The sequence below is a fragment of the Durio zibethinus genome, chromosome 1 (assembly GCF_047325235.1).
Source record: "Durio zibethinus cultivar Kanyao isolate XHJ-2024 chromosome 1, ASM4732523v1, whole genome shotgun sequence".
Taxonomy (NCBI): domain Eukaryota; kingdom Viridiplantae; phylum Streptophyta; class Magnoliopsida; order Malvales; family Malvaceae; genus Durio; species Durio zibethinus.
Genome location: NC_143162.1, coordinates 35565884 through 35587550, shown reverse-complemented (window position 1 = coordinate 35587550; position 21667 = coordinate 35565884). Strand labels below are relative to the sequence as shown.

The 21667-nt window shown below is 33.2% G+C and overlaps 3 protein-coding genes across 5 annotated transcripts; 1 reads left to right on the top strand and 2 right to left on the bottom strand.

The window, feature by feature from the left end:
• Window positions 1-1319: 1319 nt before the first annotated feature.
• On the bottom strand, window positions 1320-3724 carry LOC111312587 (putative WRKY transcription factor 7). The gene is made up of 3 exons (XM_022912983.2): window positions 2512-3724; window positions 2272-2397; window positions 1320-1922 (listed from the first exon to the last, which is right to left on the bottom strand). The coding sequence occupies exons 1-3, from the start codon at window positions 3300-3302 to the stop codon at window positions 1760-1762; spliced, it is 1080 nt and encodes a 359-aa protein (XP_022768718.1). The 5' UTR covers window positions 3303-3724; the 3' UTR covers window positions 1320-1759.
• Window positions 3725-11297: 7573 nt separating this feature from the next.
• Window positions 11298-15017, top strand: LOC111312585 (cysteine proteinase mucunain-like). 2 transcript variants are annotated; one of them, XM_022912982.2, is made up of 6 exons: window positions 11298-11502; window positions 11639-12118; window positions 13052-13287; window positions 13395-13535; window positions 13937-14389; window positions 14616-15017. In XM_022912982.2, exons 2-6 carry the CDS (start codon window positions 11644-11646, stop codon window positions 14709-14711), a joined length of 1401 nt encoding a protein of 466 aa, XP_022768717.2. In that variant the 5' UTR covers window positions 11298-11502; window positions 11639-11643; the 3' UTR covers window positions 14712-15017. The 2 variants fall into 2 exon arrangements, with proteins under 2 accessions (XP_022768717.2, XP_089623400.1); XM_089767274.1 differs by lacking the exon at window positions 11298-11502 and having other exon boundaries at window positions 11602-12118.
• Window positions 15018-17799: 2782 nt separating this feature from the next.
• On the bottom strand, window positions 17800-19842 carry LOC111311357 (uncharacterized). Of its 2 annotated transcripts, none has more exons than XM_022910732.2 (7): window positions 19630-19842; window positions 19419-19472; window positions 19203-19334; window positions 19001-19109; window positions 18850-18891; window positions 18686-18742; window positions 17800-18589 (listed from the first exon to the last, which is right to left on the bottom strand). In XM_022910732.2, the coding sequence occupies exons 1-7, from the start codon at window positions 19776-19778 to the stop codon at window positions 17981-17983; spliced, it is 1152 nt and encodes a 383-aa protein (XP_022766467.1). In that variant the 5' UTR covers window positions 19779-19842; the 3' UTR covers window positions 17800-17980. The 2 variants fall into 2 exon arrangements, with proteins under 2 accessions (XP_022766467.1, XP_089623041.1); XM_089766915.1 differs by having other exon boundaries at window positions 19419-19492; window positions 19630-19841.
• Window positions 19843-21667: the final 1825 nt, after the last annotated feature.

The window sequence follows — 21667 nt, the reverse complement described above, 5'->3', positions numbered from 1 at the left end:
CAAGGATGATTTAAATGTCTGAAAACTGAATTGAATTCCAAATGTGTTTGAAACTTTAAATTTGAAGAACTCTACGTTGAGTTTTAAAATGAACTCTTCACCATAATATTCATAATTGACAATCTAACAGCTCAATTGTAATGGCAAATTAACTAAGCATTAGTTTAACAGCTCAAAACTTTGATTTTGAACTTAATCTGTTGCTTTTAGTTTTTGTTGATGAATAATGCAGATTTTAGGTAAGAAAAGGAAGGTTGACTTGAAACGGGTTAAATCAATCATTCAATCCTCTCAAAACGAGAAAGTAGTATCAAAACATCTTGTTAAAAGTGAACATGACCAACTTTGAGAAAAGGTTTCCTGTTTAGTTTAGACGATGGCAAAGAAGCCTCCTAAGTGAAGAAAACTAAACATGGTAAATACTTACACAGCCATAAATGAAGAAATTCAAAAGCACATCTTTTTTTTAATTGACACTATCAAAATTTGAATTTTAATTAATGGAATTAAAATAGCATCACAATGTTAATGCTGACCAAGCCCATTTCACAAAAGTAAAAAATTTCCAAAGAGGAGGCCATATTCATCCAAGGATTAGTTGGAATACTGAAACTTTGATCCTTCTTGCAGTATAAGTAAATTAAATGGTGCGACTTTTCTTTTGGAGAAAAATGATAGAATCGAAATTCAAATACAACGAAAAGCAGAAAAAGATTAGTAGCAAGATTACAGTTCAAGTTTGACCAAAACAAAGCAACGTCAAACCGTAAAATAGAAAAACAAGAAAATAAGAAATGCTATTCTAAAATCTCGGTTTGAGATACTTGGGAAAAGCAAAGAAAATAGACATCAGATGGTGAAAGTGAAAGAAAGGAAAAAAAAAAAGTGTGGGCACAATATATCAACACACCAGACCGGCCAGTTTGGCTTACTATTATTGTCCAATTTGAAATGGGGCTGTCACAAGAACCATTAGCAGTATACCATTACCACCCACCTCCCCTTAAAACAATCTACATTCCCTACCACTATTCCAAGAATCCGACCAAAATCCATGATTGCATCCTCTGTCCACAAAGTCACAGAATTGGAGTTGGAAACAATCACAAGCTGGCAAAAGAACCACCGCACAGTTTTCTTTTTTTTTCTTTTCTTTCTTTATCACACTGCCAGAGTCAACCTTCATAAACAAGACACCATCCTTTGTTAAAAAGAAATGAAAAAAAAATTTTCTTATCTTTTCATTGACTGCAACACCCATTTGCCTTCAAATATAAAATAATGGACGAAGGATCAGAATTCAGAGATTTAGTGGACACTGGAACAAATTAAAGTGAGAGCATCTTCAGCAAGATCCACCACCATATTGTATATATATGAAAGGGAAAAAAATTCTGGTAATTGAGTATAAGAACATTAACAAATAGAAAGATGAAAAGAAAAACCCCCACTACTCGAATCATTCAACTCCCACCAAATCCACAATCTCCTACCCTATGCCTTTTTTTTTTTTCTTTTTTTTTTGTCCGAACAAACTCTTGCCCCAAAACCGAAAACAAGGAATCCTATATTGTCATTTTAAACAGCTAACGTACCCACTAATCAATCTTCTTGTTTTGTTGGAGTCATAGCCCTGGCTCTAAGTTGACTATCCAAAGTCTGATCAACCCTACAGATAGCATGATCTTTGAAGATTTGCCCTGACGGGTCTGATTCAATTTTGATGACCATTTCTGGGCCATTGAATGAGGTGGTGGGACTAAGATGACTCCAGGACCAAAGCTGCTGGGGCATCCGTGATGTTGTGGCTATGATTGTGTTCTCCTTCATACGTTACAATCAGCATCCTTGGATCGTCTAGAGCTCGCTCTACATGTTTCCTTGCAGGGCAGCCTCTGACGCTGCTACACTTGTAATAGCCCCTGAAATAGCCCAAAGAAACGGGTTAGGGAAACTAAGGGACTGAGTTAAGTGGACTCATACACCTAACAAATGGGCTAACTCAGTAGGCAATTCAATGTGCAATACAAATAAAGTCAATGACAATTAAATCGCCAACCAACAATATGACAATTGCATTTGAAAACTAAAACATTCAATGCTAACATGAATTATTATTTGGAGGCTTTTGGTCAATCCAGAAACGGGTGAACAACTAGTAAAGAGCCCACGACAAAAACAAGGTAACTTGAACGTGAAAGGTAAAAAAATTGAAAACCAAAAATGATTTTCGATTGATTAAAGAGTGCAAAAAAGAAAAAAATTACACACCTTGGATGAGGAGAACCCTTGATTGGTTTCTGGCCATATTTTCTCCAGGAATAATCATCAGGAGGAATATCAGCCATCTTGTTGCTAATAGCTGGAACCCTAATGATTGTCTTCACTCTTGATTTCCTACATAATAAAAATTCAATCAAAAGGTTGAACTTCAGGACCAAATCAATTAAACCATCCAAATTAAATTAAATGAAGGAAATTGTACGTATAACCAAAGAGAAGAAAACCAACCTTTTCTTGGAGCAGTGGCAACGGCCAGAGGATGATCCACACTTGAGAGCAGCATCATCCATGGAATTGCACTTCCTTTTCAAAGAGGAATATAAAGGAGGTTTACCAGAGGAAGGGACGTGGGAAGGACTAGTAAATTGTAAGCCAGAAGTGAAAGATGGCTGCATGCTATCGGTATCCCCTGTCAATGAAGTCATAAAAGAATTCCCAGCTGACAAAGGAGGCGAAGATGAGAAGTTGATAGTACTAGGAGCTTCATTTCTCTCCATAAGACCAGCCTTTGCCACCAAAAGAGGACTGATTTTACTCTGGTGGTGATTATGAGGCAAAGGAGGCAACCTATGACCTGGGTTAGGACAAAAAGGCTTAAAAGCAGACACCTGATCTTTGGTTACTTGAACGGAACAATTCCCTGACTCTTGAATCTTCTGCCGAGATTGCTGTGAATCTAGTTGCTGTCGTTTCTCTTCTTGTTGGAGAGGAATGGGAGGGGCATGTCTAAATCGAGCATGGCCAGTTCTGGGTCGATCCAGCAAAGAAATAACCTTCTTGAAGGAATTAACAGTCTTATCTGTAACAGCTTGGATTTCTAAAGCTGGCTCTGAACCTGACGGGGAAGAAGTATTAAAAGAAGCATCTTGATTGTAAACCTGATGACTTTTAGACATCAATCTTATCAAATCTTCAACTCCTTGAATCCCAGCAGTTGCAGCTTCTATCAAAGCAGTTTCCTCCATTTTCCCAGCAAAACTATTACCACCGTCATATCCCGTCATCAATTTCACCGCCATCTATGTTCATCCAAGAAGAACCCCAAGTCCCCCAACGCCCACAATTTTGATAACTCAAAGCAGAAACAGTTTTATAGAAAAAACTTGACTTAGAATAAGAGGGAAAATCAATTGAAATAATGATGAAAAAGAAAAGCAAAAAAGAAAAAGCAAAGAAAGAAGGTGAAAGATGATTATGATAAAAGGAGAGAAGCGAAGGATTCGAGTCAAACTGATGCCTGTTCAATGCAAGGCATTGGGTCACCGACCTGTCGCGTCAGTTACATATTAGCGTCAAACTCACCTTCTAATCAAATCTTTCCACGTGTTCAAACATTTGTCAGCACATTGACCAGCTCTCTTTTCAAAAACTGGGGCTCCGTGGCAACGGGATTAACCAGTTTAGAAGACCGTTTTGAAATGATGAAAAAAACAAGAGGCACAAAGTCAAAAGGTCGTGATTAGCCGTTAGATTGATAGCTGGGTAAATTTGGCAACGGGTGGGGGGTTTGTGGGTTGGAGACAGTGAGGTAGAGACGTAGAGTTGACCTTTTAACCGCTTTTTTTGCAATAATAAAATAAAATAAATAAGTCATTGTGGGACCCCATAAGAAGAAACCTCATCTCTTTTACCGGAAACCGGAAGCTTCGTCAAAGTGTCGTCCCACAAGTCACAGGGGATTCTTTCTTCAATAGAAATGAGAGTGGCCCCCACAGGGCACAGCCGTTTGATTTAATTAAAATAATAATAGTTATAACATTTTGTTTTGTACCGTTCGATTGGTCCCTTCGTCATCGTTTGTTATGATATCATCCCGTTGAAATTCTGATCAGTCTTAAAGGCTTAGACCCTATGACTTTAGCTTCGTTCATCACAGCTGGACGTTAAAAAAAACATATCCTTTTCGAAAAAATTTTTTTTAAAAAAAAACATTGCTAATAAATCTGAAAAATGAAATTTCAAAAAGTTCCATGCATAAAAGAATTTCAAAAATGACTGCAAATGTTCATACCAATCTAATTTCAAACTGATTTTGTTACATTCAAATGTTAATGTTTCAATTTAGTAGTCAATTCAATTTTATTGGTGATATTATTCTTTTTCTTTTTCCATTGAAAGAATGAAAATCAGCGTAGTCGTACATAATACAGACAATAGAATAGACAATGGAGACAATGAGAACTGCTAATCCGTCAATTATCTACTTAAACAAAACAAGGGGTATTGTCAATCCATCTCTGCTCAATATCCCAACCAATGAAGATAGGAATGCTTAAACCAACCCAATCTGATGTATTTATAATAATTATTAAATGCAAATGTGATGTATTTATTAGTAAAACTAATTCCATTAAGGCAATAACGTGTGAAATTAAAATCAATACTTCAATATGCTCAACTTTGCTCCATTTCCTTATAATCTTCTTAAATCAATTAGGAGTATCTTAAATGGTGGGTTAATTAACAAATTTTTTATTTTGCATTCAATAGGAACTAGTTCATATCTATTTAATGAAATTTTTTAGAAAGAAAGTGGCCGTTCAAGGATAAAAATAAAATAAAATATAAATTCGAGAAAATATATTTTTTATTATTTAAAAAGGTAGTAAAGTTTTTTGATTCTACTACTAATGTAAGGGTGAATAATGGAGGTTACATGAATAAAGATTTTTACGAATCGATTGTAAATATATTCAATTTTTATTTATTTATAAGTGTTTATTAAATTTAATAAATAATTTTAAATGGTATTTTAATATTTGTTTATTAAATAAATAAAATACAAGCATATGTCTATTTAGTTGGTTTATATATATGAATAAACTTATTTAAAATTTGTTTGTTTATATTCATTTACTATTTACTTATGATAAAACTAATAAAATTATATTTTTATCTTTTATCTTAATTTTATTTTAAGATTCATTTATATTCATTAAGATTTATTTATTTAAATTTATTTGATTATAAAATGTATTTGTTTATATATGTTCATGAACATATTTATTTAATATTTTTAAAAATTTTATTTAATTTAATCGAATTTAATATGAACCAAATACAAATATCTTATCATTTAAATGAATTAAACTCGAATGAATAAGATAATTTTCTTACCAAACACGAATCTAACCTGGACACTTATAAAAATAAATAAATAAACAATAAACATACATATGTTCATTTATATTTAATTTGTTTATAACCTTAGTGACTAATACATTCTTCATTTAACTCTATAGTTTAAATTTAATGATTTTAAATTTAATATGAAACAAAATAAAAATTAATTAAAATAAGTTAAACAAATGTTAGATTTATTTGAAAGCATATTATTTGTCATTAGATAAAATAGTAAAAATTTTTCTATTTTTAAATAATTAAAAGAATCTTTTTCTTATAGATTTTGATATTTAAATTACAAATTTGTTAAAATTTATTTTAAAAAATAATTGTGAAAATTAATTGAATTATTAACTACATGCAATAAATATAATTTGAATAATAAATATGATTTTTTTTAAACATAACAAAATAACAAGTAAAAAAAAAAATTGTTCAATGTAAAAATAGATTAGTCGATCTTTTTTCCTTTTACCATTTTTAATGCCGAAATTGATAGCACTTGAGTTAAAAAGAAGTGGACGATTTGTAACAAAAGTCCACATTATTTTTCATAAAGAAATCGAAATTATTTACTTTAAATGTTAATTTATAATTGAAATGTGAATGCGATGGCCCGATTACATATAAAATCACAATCAAAATTACAACATAAGAAACGTGTTTTTTCTTCTTCACAATTTAATAACAATATATGCTTTTCTAACATGTTTGAACGACACGGTACCAAAAAAACGTGTCTCAACAACGAGAAAAGGAACTAACATTGGAATTTGGCAATAATGAAAGAAAGACGCGGCTGTCTGATTTGATGAATTATTGCAGAATTTCTTTTGAAAAGCAACACTTGGTTTCGGCCTTTGGGTGCCCGAAAGATCAAAGGGAAACTGTAAAGTGTAGAACTCTCGCCAAGAACTTGCACCCACCAAACAAGGCGGCCCAAATTCGAGACAGCCGAAGGGACCCATTCAGAAATGAAGAAGCATCCAAATTTCTCAAAATCGCCCGAAAAAAAAATTAAATAAAAAACAATAAAACCGGCCCAATGTTGTTGGGTGAGGTTAGAAAGGTAATTAAGCTTCTAGCCCATGGCCTTTGATCCACCAAATTGGTGGGCCGATGACCTAGAAATCTTCGTTGTCAATATGGCACGTTTGGATATTTGTCAGCTTGACTTGGAGTTTTAGGATGCACAATTGAATTGCCAAATTGCACGGGAAAAAACTTCAACATTAACTGGTAGTTGTGATTAACAAAGTAGAAGATATATAACCAACAAAATTCAGCAGAAAAAGTAGGAAAAAAAAAATGAGGGAGAGAAATTATAAATTATTATTTGGTGAGGATTCAACAATGAATGTCGGCTTAAAAGACGTAAGGGAGATGGATTCTTTCGGACAATGACAAAGGATTAGATTCCAGGGAAGACTAAAGATGGATTCTCTGCAGTATAGACAGTCGTTTTAGTTTTGTTTACGTTGTTATCCTCCAATTCCGCCCATCATCATGCCACTGTCTATGTACAAATTATACAAGTCGCTATAGAAGTGAAATCCTTGAAACTAGTACAATTGTTCTTTGATCCCTCCATTGCAAAGGGGGCCACAGCTATAGCCCGTACTCAAAACGAACTGAAATAATAATATCAAGAGAAACTGCAATTGGCTGGCTAAAAATCATAGACTTTGGAGGCTTGCGTTGCGTATTACACCTAACATTACACCTGGTTTTTTTGGAATATTCAAGTTGCTTCATTACTCTGCATCATGGGCCTGTTATGGGCACTTAAATGAGGGCGGCGATAAAATGTATCTTTTCCTTAAATACAAGAGATTCATTTCTCCATCCCCATTATTTTTTTTTTTTGAGCTTTTAGGATTTGGAATCCCTTCGTCTGATTGGACCACCTGCTTCGAATCTTTCTGCTTTCCTCTTTGTCAATGTCTTATCTTTCACCCTTTTTTTTTTTTTTTAAATTTATATTATTAAGATTGGAAAGAGAAAGTTTTCTTATTTGTTGCTTATACATCATAAAATGTGAGATGGAGATTTCATATTTTATTCAAATGGCCTTATCAATCCTTCCCCTCAATTCTAGTTTTAAATTATACATATATTATTACTCCTTCTGTTCTAATTTGTTTGAACAGTATTAATTTTCACGAGGTTTAAAAAAATTTTTAACTTTAATGTTATTAATATTAAAATTAATTTTTTTTATAAAATTAAAGTTTCATGACTTTTAATGTCAAAAAATAAAAAATAATCATAACAAATAATTTTAAAATATAAAAAATATATAAAATTTTAGATGTTAAAAAAGTAACATAATTTTGGGATATCTTAAAAAAAATAAACAAAGAAAATATAATAGAGAAATATTATGAACTAATAACTTTTGGACAATAGGTGTATGAATATTAAGATCTATTACTTTTTACCCTTTTAACATTTATAAATTTGAAGATTGAAAATTATTGATGTGATTATTGGTTTAATTGTAATAATTCATATTTTAATTAATTAATTAACTTTTGAATTTATGTAATAATTACATGTCCTATAAAAATATAAATACTTTATATAAATTTGGTAAGATAAATAAGATAATTCTTTTTATTTCTCGACTCTCAACATGTACTTATATCTTTTATAATTTTCATGTCGTAAAGTTAGAAGTCATTAACTATTGAGTATGTGATGGAACCTTTTTTTTTTTTCCTTTTCTTGCATTGCAATCAACATGCTACCTTCAAATATTCAAGGAATCAAAAGTCAACTGTAATTTATCCATTTTTCAAAACTATCATAGAAATTTGACTAGTGATTGCTTTGCCATGCATAATTATTGTTTTAGACATTTAAAGCTTAGAAAGGAAGTTATCTATGAAAAGGGTATCCAAAGAGACTTAGCTTATCCAAAGTTTTTTTTTTTGTATGAGATTTTTTCAGTATACGGTAATTATTTTAAATTTTAATTAATTCATAATTAAATTTGATTAAATCTCACTAGATAAGTAAAATTTGAAACTCAGATTTTATTTAAAGGAAACTAAATTTTTTACTACTCAAATTAATAAATATTGTAAAATAATTTTTTAAATTTTTTTATAAAAAAGTTATAATTTAAGATAAAAAATGTAAATATTAAAATTTAAAACTCGTATTTACTAAATACAAATTTTAAAAATGATTGTATAGATTAACTAATATAAATTTTAGATTTTTTTCTTTTATAAATGTGGCATTTGAATATAATTATGTATTAGTAAATAACAGCAATATCTTTCTATTTCATATGAAAGATCTTTTTTCTCTGCCAAATATACCCAAAGTTTTTAAACAAATATCCTTAATGGCCCCACTAAGTCATCACATAATAAAATTATCTTTTTCACTACTTGAAAACAAATTTTCAATCACATTTTCCTTAATTCTCCTACCAACCACGCACTAACAAACCAAGAACAACGTTTGATAAGTAAAACCATTTATACGATACACCTTAAAGCAAATAAATCATACCAACCACTAGCTACTAACAAATTTAAGTGGCATTTGGTATAAAATAATTATCTAAAAAATCGTGAAGATTACCTATAATGATTATATTATTATATTTGATAAGTATTTAATAGTTTTAAATCATTGAAAATAATTAAATTATATCTTATAAAATAATTTATTTTTCATCCAAAAATAATCTAATGTTGCTATATTTCATTATCAATTTATTGTCCAAAAAGTCATACATAGAAAAGGTCCCATTTTAATTTGCATGTATCTGAATCAATATTACAGATTCAACATTTATAAAAGAATAAATCCTATGGCCCATAACCTTTTTGGGGTCAATGTCGATATTGTTTTATTTTTCTGTATTCAAAATTTCAAATACCTAAAAGTGATAATCCATCAAGTTACAACAGCCCTTTGTCTTTGATGACTTTAATATTTTGCCTTTGACTGAATCACATATAGTATTCGATAGGAAATTAAATCAAGTTGGAATTTTTTAATTTATTCTTTAAAGTAATCAACAAAAATAATATATATGGTAGGTTTTTTTTTTTTTTTTTTTAAGTAATTATATATTGAAGAAAACTTATCTTATCTCTATCAATATTAACATGTGCACTTTGGATTTAGAGCAAGTTGTCGATTGAGCCAAAAATAATGTCGCTATCATGTTTCTCAAATTCTTGGAGAAAAAGAAAACTATAGGCTTTAATATTAAATATATATATATATATATATCTTGTTTGCTGCCCTTTTATTACGGTTGCTGTTAGTGTCAATGAGGTTTATTTATTTTATTTTATTTTTTCAAGATAAGAAAGAAATCATAAAATTTTGAAGTTTTAAATTTAAATTTTATTATTTATAGTTTTAATTGTTTAATTATATTTTTATGATATTAATTATGTTTAAATTTATTAATTAATTATTTAATTTATTATATAAATATAATATTTAATCGTAATTATAACTTAAAAAAAATACTGTTGGTCTTGGTATTAGTTAGCACTAATTGGCAACAATCATTCAGCTCCAACGAACAAATCGATAATTCTAATATATTAATAATCCAAAATGTTTCACATGTGAAGTTGCAAGTGGGGGAGAGATCTGTGGGCGTCTTTTCTCGCCCATAACTCAGTAATATTATTGTTTAAAATTATTGTGTGCCATGAGAAAATATGATCCCATTGGTCAAAAGTTTTTTTTTTTTTCTTGAACTGAAAGGTTTTGATACGGTGCATTTATTATTGTTTAGGTATGTTTAGTTCTTATTTCTTACGTAATTACGTGTTGGACTTAGAAGGGAAAATAAAATAAAAATGATGATGGAGAAGAAATAAATAAAAAACATTTTAAATCGAAAAGAATATGAAAAATGAAAATAAATTTTCTTATCAACTTTGAAGATAATTTTATAGGTAAAATATTGTAACTGTAATTATAATAATTTTAAATATTAAATAAAAATTTACATTTTGAATTTGTCAAGGTAAAAGAGTGGACTGGTACTTGTTTAAATCAGATGGTTAATTAGAAATAATGAATTTTTCTTGAAGTCCTTCCCTTTATACAGATTCAATGAATCCAGACAATGTTTAAAAAAAAAAAAAGAATCCGGACAATGAAACAATGTCTTAATCCTTGGGTTAGAATTTTAATTTTCCCTTTAAACAATATCCAAAATGCATTTGACCTTCGCATCCAAAATCCAAATACAACCAAAAAGATAAATAAGGAACAAGTTGGCAGAAGATTAAAGATATTAAACTAAGGTCAAGAATTGAACTAAAAAAGTTAAAAAATATGATTAATAAAATTTTATGAGATAACAAAAATTTTAAATTTAAATTTTATCAATGATCATTTGTTAAAATTATTTTAAATATATTATCTATAATAATTTATTATAAAATATAAAATATAATATATTTTACTTTAATTTAAAAAATTAAATAATTTATTTACTTCATTTTTTAAAAATGAAAAACATATATTTATTCATAAAAATATCTTTATGATATTTCCGTTGAACTTGTTTAACGAAAGAAAATGAGAATCCGTGAGCAACTCAAATAGTTGGCTCTGATCAAATATTGAAAGAGAAATGTGATGAGGGGGCGAAATTATTGATGCAAATGCGAAACTCATTCCTCCAACTTTCCGCTGGGTCCTACACCAAGACAGATGCCCCGGTCCCAGTCTCCCACTCACCTGAGAAAAAAACACTGATAATTTCCGAGTCCAAACTACGTGGCCAATCCTGATTCACTCCCTTAAACAAAGTTGCAAATCAATTTAGTTTACCATGCCAATCACACCTTGGTAGAAATATGTTTTAACTGCGGTCAATGGAAGCAGCTGTCTGAATTATTACATGGGTTATGATTCCCGTGGGCTGCTGTCTTTTGCTTTCTTTCCTCAACCGATCACATCTCATCCACATGCTTATTGGCTGTGCTGTTCTCCCTTGTCAGCTTCCTTTTATCTTCAAAATTTTTCGATATAATCTACTAGAATAAATAAAAATAATAGTTGTACCCAGTTATTAATTTTCCATTTTTATTTCTTCGCCAGGTAGTAATATACTGAATTTACCTAATTTCGTATTGGGGTAGTTTTTTTTTTTTTTTTTTTTCTTTATAAACCCATCGTCGCTGCCCTTCCTTCTCCCCCACACATTAAAAATACTATTCCTTTTCTCCTTTTTCAGACAATATGGATTCACAGCGATCAACTATGGCGATGCTTTTGCTGATGATGTTCACTTTAGCATCATCTCTCGACATGTCGATCATATCCTACGATGAAGCCCATCTTGACAAGTCAAAGTCCAGTTGGAGAACAGACGACGAGGTTATGGCCATGTACGAGGAGTGGCTTGTAAAGCATGGAAAAGCGTACAACGGTTTGGGAGAGAAAGAGAGGAGATTTGAGATTTTTAAGGATAATCTTAGGTTTATCGATGAACATAACGCGGATGAGAGCCACAGTTTTAAGGTTGGTTTGAACCGTTTTGCCGATCTGACCAACGAGGAGTACCGCTCCATGTACTTGGGAATTAAGAAACCCAACAGGAAGGTTTCCAAGAGGAGTGATCGATACGCGCTACTTCTCGGTGAGGAGTTGCCCGATTCCGTTGATTGGAGGGAAAAGGGGGCTGTTGTTGCGGTCAAAGATCAGGGAAGTTGCGGTAAGGTTTTTTAACCCTCTATTGATTATTGTCTTCTGATCTTAAGTTTATTTGGGTCAATGTTTCTCTCAGTACCTTTCTTTGATGGATGTTTGTCTTGTCTGGTTGAAGAGTAGTAATACTAATTCTAGTTATCTGCTTTAATTGCTTTTGTCTTTTATTTGTCAAATGGTAATTATCTGAGCCAATTATATTTGATCGGAAGATTCTGTCCATATGAACAAGAAACCGTTCCGGAACTATGGCTTTTCTTTGTTCCTGTCAAATGGAATTATGGCTTTTCTGTTCTTCTATTTTTTTCACATACCCTGGGAGTGTGTGGCAATTTTGGGCCAACTGTGAAAACTGAAAAAGGTATGATGAAACAAATTTTCTTGGATCTTCAAGGACAAAGAAAACATATCAGAGGATTTCAGGGAAGGATCCTGGGCTCTGTCCTGATCTGAGGGAATCTTTGCTTGAGTGGGTTTGGTTTGGGGCGAATAAGTCATGAATCATGACATGCTTTGGAGTTTCATGAATTCTGGTTTTTGTAGTTTGGTTAGATGGACCACTCAAACACTGACACGATTAATCAGAAATTTTTTTTGTAAATTACTATAAAGTACCTTGGATGGTGCCGCAGCTCATCAGTCGACATGCTGAGTTGATGTGTCAATATTCGAATTGGCTGCTTTTGGTGTGGTAAGGATTAAGGTGCCTGGCACGAAGGTTCAGGGCTTACTCCACTGTGAAAATTGAAATCATGGGAGAGCACACGTGTTAAGGGATGTCGGCTGGACGTTTGTAGTTTGTACATTAATACTGCTTAATGAATTAATAGAATCCAATAAATTCTAAATTAGAGGAATAAGAATTGTTTTCATATTATATTAAATTGTTCTTAAATGTTTTGATAAGATGATTTTACTGACTATTCAATGTTAAATCTAGGGAGTTGCTGGGCCTTCTCAACTATTGCTGGGGTGGAAGGGATAAACCAAATTGTTACAGGCGAACTCATTTCACTCTCTGAGCAGGAGTTGGTGGATTGTGATACATCCTACAATGAAGGATGCAATGGGGGTCTCATGGATGATGCCTTTGAGTTCATTATAAAAAATGGTGGCATTGACACCGAAGAAGATTACCCTTACACCGGTAGTGATGGCAGATGTGACCCCTACCGGGTAGGTATTTAGTTTCAAGTTCAAAAGGGAACAAAGATAGAATTTTATCCTGAACAATAGGAGAGAATTTCTTTTCCTTACTAACTCTGGTGTTTTATGACCTGCAGAAAAATGCCAATGTTGTTTCAATTGATGGATATGAAGATGTTCCCCCAAATGATGAGAAAGCATTGAAAAAGGCAGTTGCAAATCAACCAGTGAGCGTTGCCATTGAAGCAGGAGGCAGGAGTTTCCAGTTATATCAATCAGTAAGATTCTGCTTCCATCAAAATTACTAGTTTTTGTGAGACCATAAGTTTAGATTGACTATGATACTGGGATCACATATGATTATATGCTTAATGGAACCGGGAAATGATCTTGTGGAGTTGATGTTGCTATATGTCGTCAACTTGTCCCTTCTTTATTTACAACCTTTTCCATAGAAAGAAAGGATTATATTATTGGTAAAATCACATAGGCGTTCAGAATTCAATGAAATCTTTTGAAACTGACAAAATTAGTTCTCCATGGGTTGAATGCTTTGTTGCTAATTACTCTTACTCTCGTATCAAGTCTGAACACCATTTAGTAAATGCCATCTTTGATCATGAAGCAATAATGTCTTCTAAATTTGGAGTTAGAATAATGTACGTCTACTGTTCTTCAGGGTGTATTTGATGGAAGATGTGGGACACAACTAGACCATGGTGTGACTGCTGTTGGATATGGTACAGAAAATGGTAAAGACTATTGGATTGTAAAGAACTCATGGGGCAGCAGCTGGGGAGAGGAAGGCTATATCAGGATGGCAAGAAATGTGGCCAATACCGTAACCGGCAAATGTGGAATTGCATTGGAGGCCTCTTATCCCATCAAAACGGGTCAAAATCCCCCCAATCCTGGTCCCTCTCCTCCATCTCCTGTAAAGCCTCCTACTGTTTGTGATAGTTATTACACCTGTCCCGAGAGCAATACCTGCTGCTGTGTCTACGAGTACTCTAACTACTGCTTTGCTTGGGGATGCTGCCCACTTGAGGCTGCCACTTGTTGTGAAGACCACTACAGCTGCTGCCCGCATGACTACCCTGTCTGCAACATAAATGAAGGCACCTGCTTGATGGTATGATTAAAAGACGATATTGCATTGCTATATTCTTGATTATGCTAGTGACATTGGTTTTGTTACCCCCCTATTTTTATTGTTAGCATACGCATGATCATTTGTTTATTTCATCAAAAATTTTTTTTTTACTTCCCTCACACTGCAAGTGATGTATCTTTTCCTTTCTTCTTATTTCTCTGGAAGTTACTAACGTTCTGGTTGCTTGCTTGAATTCGTTTTGCAGAGCAAGGGTAATCCACTGGCAGTGAAGGCACTGAAGCGCACTCCTGCTAAACCTTTCTGGGCACATGGAAGTGTAGGCAAAAAGAACAGTGCTTAAGTAGAAGCCTGGTATTTTATGCAGTAGATGATGCTACAGGGAGGATGAAAGAAGCTTGACAGTGCTTAATATTCTCCCCGGTTTTATCATACTGCAGTCCTCGTTTCTTTCATTCTCATACCCACAGATGGATGCTTTATAAAAGTTACTCAGATGGCAGTTATATATATAGCTTCCTTATTATCCATGTTTCATTTTGGAAACAAGCAGAACATTGTTAATTTCTATTGTACTCTGTATATCATGTCATCATTTGGCAATGACTTCTAAAAATTGATTAATCTATCCTGCTTTAAAGTTGCTTCATATGAATTGAATAAATTTTCTTTCTGCTAATTTGACTAGTTTTGCATGATTTTAAAGTAGAAGTTGAAGATATTGTATGAATGGATAAGCTAGGATAATTATAGGCCAGCTATGATAAAGTGCCTCCAATCATGCTCGAAAGCATATTACTCTGCTCAAGCTGGTTTATTTCATTCAATTAATTGCTTCTTTAATGCTGGTGTCTTGATGATATCAGCAGATGACATTAGTTTCTCTGGTTTTCACTTAAGTGGCCAGTAATCATTATAATTGCGCTTGAATGTACTTATGTATGAGCAATGCCACCCATGTGGTGATAAATTCTTGCAATTTATTCAGCAAATTTTGACAGTGAGGTGAAAAATCATAAGTTCAGAAGTTATTTTGAATACCCTCGGAAGCCTTAAATCTGATTGGTATTGATGACAAGCAAAATCTGGGTCAATTCCAGATTTTAGTCTGCCATAAATGGCTACTTCATAAAACAATAAATTAAGGAAATAATTGTTCAATGTCCACCAAGGATGTTTTGGTGTGCTTGCTAGAAGAATTGCTCGATTATATTAAAATGTTTACAGCTACTTTATTCTCCTGCATCCCAAATACCCAACTTTTGGATCGAAAGTATTAGAGGAAACTTCAGTATCCATTTTTGAACTGTCCCTCAGCTTGAAATATGATTAAGATTTGGCATAACTCTTTAACTCAAAAATAATGAGGATTTGTAACCTTTACCCAGAAAAAAATGAGGAACCTAGCTGGAATATTTACTTTACTGCATTTTAGTCACAGGCAAATTTCTTTGCAAATAGTTCCAACTTCTCTTGTGCTTGAGTGTAGTACCCATAAACATGACATAGCTGAGAGCTAACAGAGTAACAGGTCAAAGCACATCTCCCTCATCACATCAGACACTTGGAGCTTCATTTTTATTTTTTTCTAAACTTGACAATGCAAGCTTCAAAAAGCCGGTATTGTACTGATTGATATACATCTTTTGCAAACTCAGAAAAGATGGGTACGGACATTATTAACATTCAATTTCAACAAACGTCCTGATAAAAGAACAAAATCAAATGTCAACCAACATAAAACTCAAGCACTTTAGTTTTGAGAATCATGGGGGAGATGTTTTGTCATGAATAGTGTAAACCAATGGTTAAGATGTAGCCAAGTGTTATCATCTTATGCCTCCAATCAACTTGGTGTACGAACGAGACCTTTTCCAGGCTCATGGCGGCTCGAGGAGTCTGGACATGGCCTAGGTGCAGCCTATTGGGCCAGTGTTTAGACATCTTGGGTTCTAAGCATAATAAGAGGCAAACCGAAAAAAAGGTAAGGGGGAGAATTTTTGTAACCTTTGCGGATTTGCCTAGTTACAATAAGCAGAGAGACACCTTGTTTTGTTCGGGTGCATGAAAGGGATAAAACTTATCTATAACAATTAATTAATGAGGAATAGGGCCTTGAGGGCATTTCAATCCTGCTTTGCCTATCTATCAATACTCTCAAAAATGGGTACCTAGCTAACTAGTAATTAGTAGTCCAAGATCATGGCCATAGTTCTTTTTATTTTGATCAGACAAAAAAAGAAGAAGAAAACTTACTAGTCTAACTAACTCAACTTTCAGAAGTTTAAGACTCTTGCAAGATATCTGGTCTTTAGAGTTTGTTTAGCATTATTTTTGCGATTGAAAAAAATTTAAATTTAAAAAAATATATGTTTAAAAAGTATGATTAAAAACTGTAAAAAAAGTTGTGAATAATTGAAATATCTTAAAAAATAAATATAAAATATTAAAATATTAAAAACATATAGATAATAAAATAATTTTTTATTTCAAACGTACTTTTTCATTGTAAAAGCACATTTCGAAGAAATTTTTGTTTGAGTTGAAAAATCAAGCTTTTAAATTCAAAAGCTTTTTTTTTTTTTTTTTTTTTTTTGTAGTTTAACATTATCATTCAAAAGCAGTTTTTGAATACAAAACCAAACGAGGCCTTAAACGGTGTCACATTCAGTTAGGGCCGCTGTCAAATTGTAAACTGTAAGTAGGGGAGGCAACCTGTGAAAGTCTTTCTGGACTCAAAATAATGGTGTTGTAGACTAATGTTACTATCTTGCCTGCTAACAAAAGGGACCCTTCGCCCAAATGCCATGTCTCACAACATAAATCACAAGTCATTTTCTTAGATTTACAGTAAGGGCCCAAAATATTGAATAGTTGCGGGTTGGGGACCATCCACTATGTGGGGGGGAGGGAGGGGAGGGAAGGGGGCCCGATACCAAATGTCCTAAACAACTCAATCCCCACCCCAAGCTCAATTATCCATCGTCATTCCTGATTTTCATTTGGTTTTCCAGGGGACCATGGCCGGTAAGGACAAGGGTAGACCATTGAGGCTGAACCCCACCCCTGCCCCTATGGAGAAGTTGCCTTCGGCAATTGGCATAACCCGTAATATCTGTCTTGTGATTATGAAAGCAGAAACAGCTACAATCAACGGTGTAGGTTGGCAATTTTATTAAGTTATAAGCTCGCATTTTTGTTCTGTTTAATGCTTTAAGCTCTTTCATATCACAACCTTGCTTTTCATTCCTCTCATTTTTTTCCCCACCCAATCAAATACGATAAATGGTCTCATTCTGCATGGATAAATACTATTATCATTAGTTTCATCACCCCATCAACTGCACCTTTGCTGGTGTAAGGCCTGCTTTTAGTATTAAACTAACGAGAAAAGCATGTTGAAAGGCATTGGTCAGTTGATGAGTCAAATATACAATATAAGCAGCCAGCTACTTATATTTTATTTAATAATTCTAATATTTTTATAGACAAAACAAAAGGGTGCAAAAAAAAAAAAAAAACTAACTCTGATATTGCTAAAGCAAGCAAATCATATCTTTTGATAATAAATACAGTTGATTATCCTAATTAGTTAAGATTCAGAGTGCCTCATCAGTCTCTGAGAGGTCCAAATCCTAGTTGTACTACTGCACCATCTTGTACCACTAGATTAGCTTTTACAGGGCTTGGCTTTTCCTCTTGAGCAGCTTCCAACAGACTTGAAGGTTCTGCTTTTGTCACAGCAATTTGAACTTCACTTAATGAGCCTCCGTTATCAGTCTTCACCGTCGGGCTTGTATTATTGGTATTGTTGATTAGAGCTATGTCAGGAGCTTCAATAGAGTTATAAGATGGGATGACAGAGGGTAACTTGGATAATAAAGCTCCAAAACTGCAAGACATAGTAGGAAAAAGGGGTGGAATTGACCGAAAAGGTGATCCTATAATACCATTTTGTGGGCTGTTCCAACCCAAGTTGATGGATTTGATCGGAGAATCCTCAGGTCTTTCATCGATCAATCTTTTTATTCCAATTAACTGGCGTTTGTCATCAAGACAGAACGTGGTTTCATTGTTTTCAAGTACCTGGTTATTTGGTTTAAGGACGTATGGATGTTGGATTGGCAAGTATGGTCTTTGAATGGCAAAGAGACCAGGAATACTCTGGAGATAGCTGAATTTCCTCTGTATGCTGATCACCAGATTGAGATCTTCCACAATCTGAAAATCCATTATTCATCGACTGACTTAAAGCCAAAAGTTTTTTTTTTTTTTTTAACAAGAAGAAAGAAAAGGAAAAGAGAGAGCGAGAGAGACCTTGTCAAATGAACCAAGTTGAATGATGCCTTCTCTGACAGAAATGATGGCAATTGTCTGTAAATCAAGAGAAACTGTGATGAATATTTTTAATGGGCTATTGCAGGGCCGGCGGTTACAGTTGGAATTCTCTTTTAATATTTTTACTTTGTGTAGCTACCAACCTGAATGCCTGAATTGAACTGAAACTCCCACGCTCTTGGTTGCTGCTTATAGGATCACAAAACCAGAAAATCAGGTTACAAGAAAAAATACATTCACTTATGCATTGAATTCTGTTGAGGATAAAATATGCTTCTGTACAGATTATCTTACAGGCTCAATAGACATATTCCATGAGGAGATGAAGCTAGGATCATTGTCATTTGAGATTTCTTTATATACCCATTTGTGACTGTTATCTGCTGCAATTTTCCCTACTAATCTGCAAACAAAGGCCATTAACTTCACCATTAAGCTCTTCAAATCATCACTTTATTTCTGCAAGGAATTCAGCTATAATCAAAGGAATTCTCACCCTTCTCCATAGTTATAGACTTCATGCGACATTTTGAAGAAAATATCAGCTCCAAACCTCCCCTTTACATAACCACTTCCAGCACGCTCACATTCATGGAAGTCACAAAACCCATCTTCCCAGACAAGAATCCTAAAACAAAAAGCCATCAGGTCAGGAGCTTACAATTTGAACAAAGTGAAACATTGTTTTGCCACAAAAATTTAATCGAATTACCAGTTCCTTTTGTTTCCTTTGGAACGATCAAGAGCACTCCCTCCATAATCCCACCTGCAAGAGAGCAATTTGATCTACAGACATTAAGTGGACCTTACATTAGACAAATTCATAATCACTTGGGTTTAACATTAAGATTTTGCTGAACCAATCTAGGTTGTTGGCCTTGACATCTACTAATATGCTTTCATTTTTTTTTTCTTTATCTTACTTTGGTGGTGGATAATTTCGAGGCAGTATCCTCCAAAAAACAGCATAAACCCATTTTGAAGAAGTAGAAGAATCTGAACATGAACACAGGCTCCGTAGTGTGTGCTGCAGGAGGCAGTTAAGCATGGGAAGTCCAGCTTCCATTGTCATTCACAAACTAGAGCAAGAAACAGCGAGAGATAAAGAGCGCTGCCACTGGACAAAGAGTCCTAGTTTAAAGTCGCACATATAAAGGCAAGAGCAAGAAAGGCATAGCCACATTCCAACCGCTGACAATTCAGTGGAAGCAACACGCTCCAATTAAAATTGTTTTTCATGGAGGGACCAACTCATTTATGGTTGATTCAAAAGTTAGAAAAACAAGCGATTTAAGTTCAACACCCCAATTAAATTGTTGGCGAGTTTGATGCACTCTCCCTGTTAAGGACTTGGGGATGACATTTATTGAGCAGACAGTTTCCCCACAGAAGCTTCTTTAATTTTGTGTCTTTCCTTAAGAGAGCAGAATGGACAAATATGAAACAGCATGAAACAGTTGGTTTTAATAATTTTGTTTGATTAGGATAGATAATGTGAGAGTTTTGATGGGATTATCTCACCATGCAAACTATAGTGTCTCACTTGCATTTGAGCAGCCAAATGTGTGCAATTGATAATAAGAGGCCAATAGGGTGCATGGAAATTGAGGTTTTCTTTCTTTCTTCCTTTCCCCAGAATCAAACACTAACTTACATTTTTTTAATTTTATTTAGGACCTCTTTGTTCAAGTGAATACCAGCTGATAACTGAGGTTACAAAATGGCCATCAGACAGTCAAATGGAGATTCTGATTCTTGCCTTCAATACAAAGAAAAAAGATACCCATTGTGTTCTTGAAGAATTTGAATTGGCTAGATGACTTCGAGTTCATGTGAAAAATGCTCTCTTCCAAATACATGAGATAAGAATATGCCCACAGTAACTAATATTTTGATTCTGAAAACTGAAAATGTTGTTCATAGCTATGAATTATAATAGCAATTCTCTATCATTTTCAAAATAATAGGGGGAATTTTTATTTTTTATTTTTAAAAGAAAAATCCACGTTCAAAAAGAAAGTGAATGTTATGTTACTGACAACAAGACACTTTTAACATTTGTTCTTATAAATTGATATTTTCTTGTTAAAGTTAGCAATTAAAATTAAAAATTTAACATTCTAATGACAAACCACATAGCAAATTAATATTTTTTTTTTAGTAAAAGGCATTTCATCATTATGTATATTCTTAGTGGAGAAATTTGATACTTAATAGTAATTGCTAAAAACCCAAAAAAGAAAGGGAAAATGTTTATTTAATTATTAAAGCCAAATTTTTTTACCCAGAAATTAGAGCAACAATTAAGTCTGAATCTATTTAAAGCTCTAAGAAAGTGATGGTGCAACACGCGTTCTCAAGCGTCATTTTACTTTTGTTCTAACAAATTTGATGTCAATATATATGTTTGTCTATTGTTGTAGTTGCAGTGGTCCTGAAAAGCTGATGGATGGGTCTTATGAATCGATTTTATGCCAAGTTATAGAATTATTGACCTATCAGCTTTCTAATCTTATAGCTGGCTAAGTTAAATTGTCATGAATCTTAGTCTGGCCAAATTACTCCCTGGGGATAAGAATTTTATAGCTCTTCAAGAAAAATCAATGTACTCCAATGTCATAACTACAGTATTTCTTATGTTTCAAGAGGGGGAAAGGTTTCAGGCTTTATCTTCAAGGTCATCCAAAAGGGCATCTTCAGAGACCATATCTTGATAAATATTACAGAGTTTCAATGTTAGGATGCTTTGGTCAAGCTGAAAAAGGAAGCTAAAGTGGGTTGCAATCTTGGGGTAAAATCATGCTGGTCCTGGTGCCCATCAATATAACTAGAAAAGCAGTCAAGAAACCACTTTATCTGCCCAAGCTACTGACAGAGTGAGCGGTCCAAGGATGATAAATTTATCTGGTTGATTCAATATATCAATTCTATAGCAGTGTATTGAAGAAATACATTTTCTTA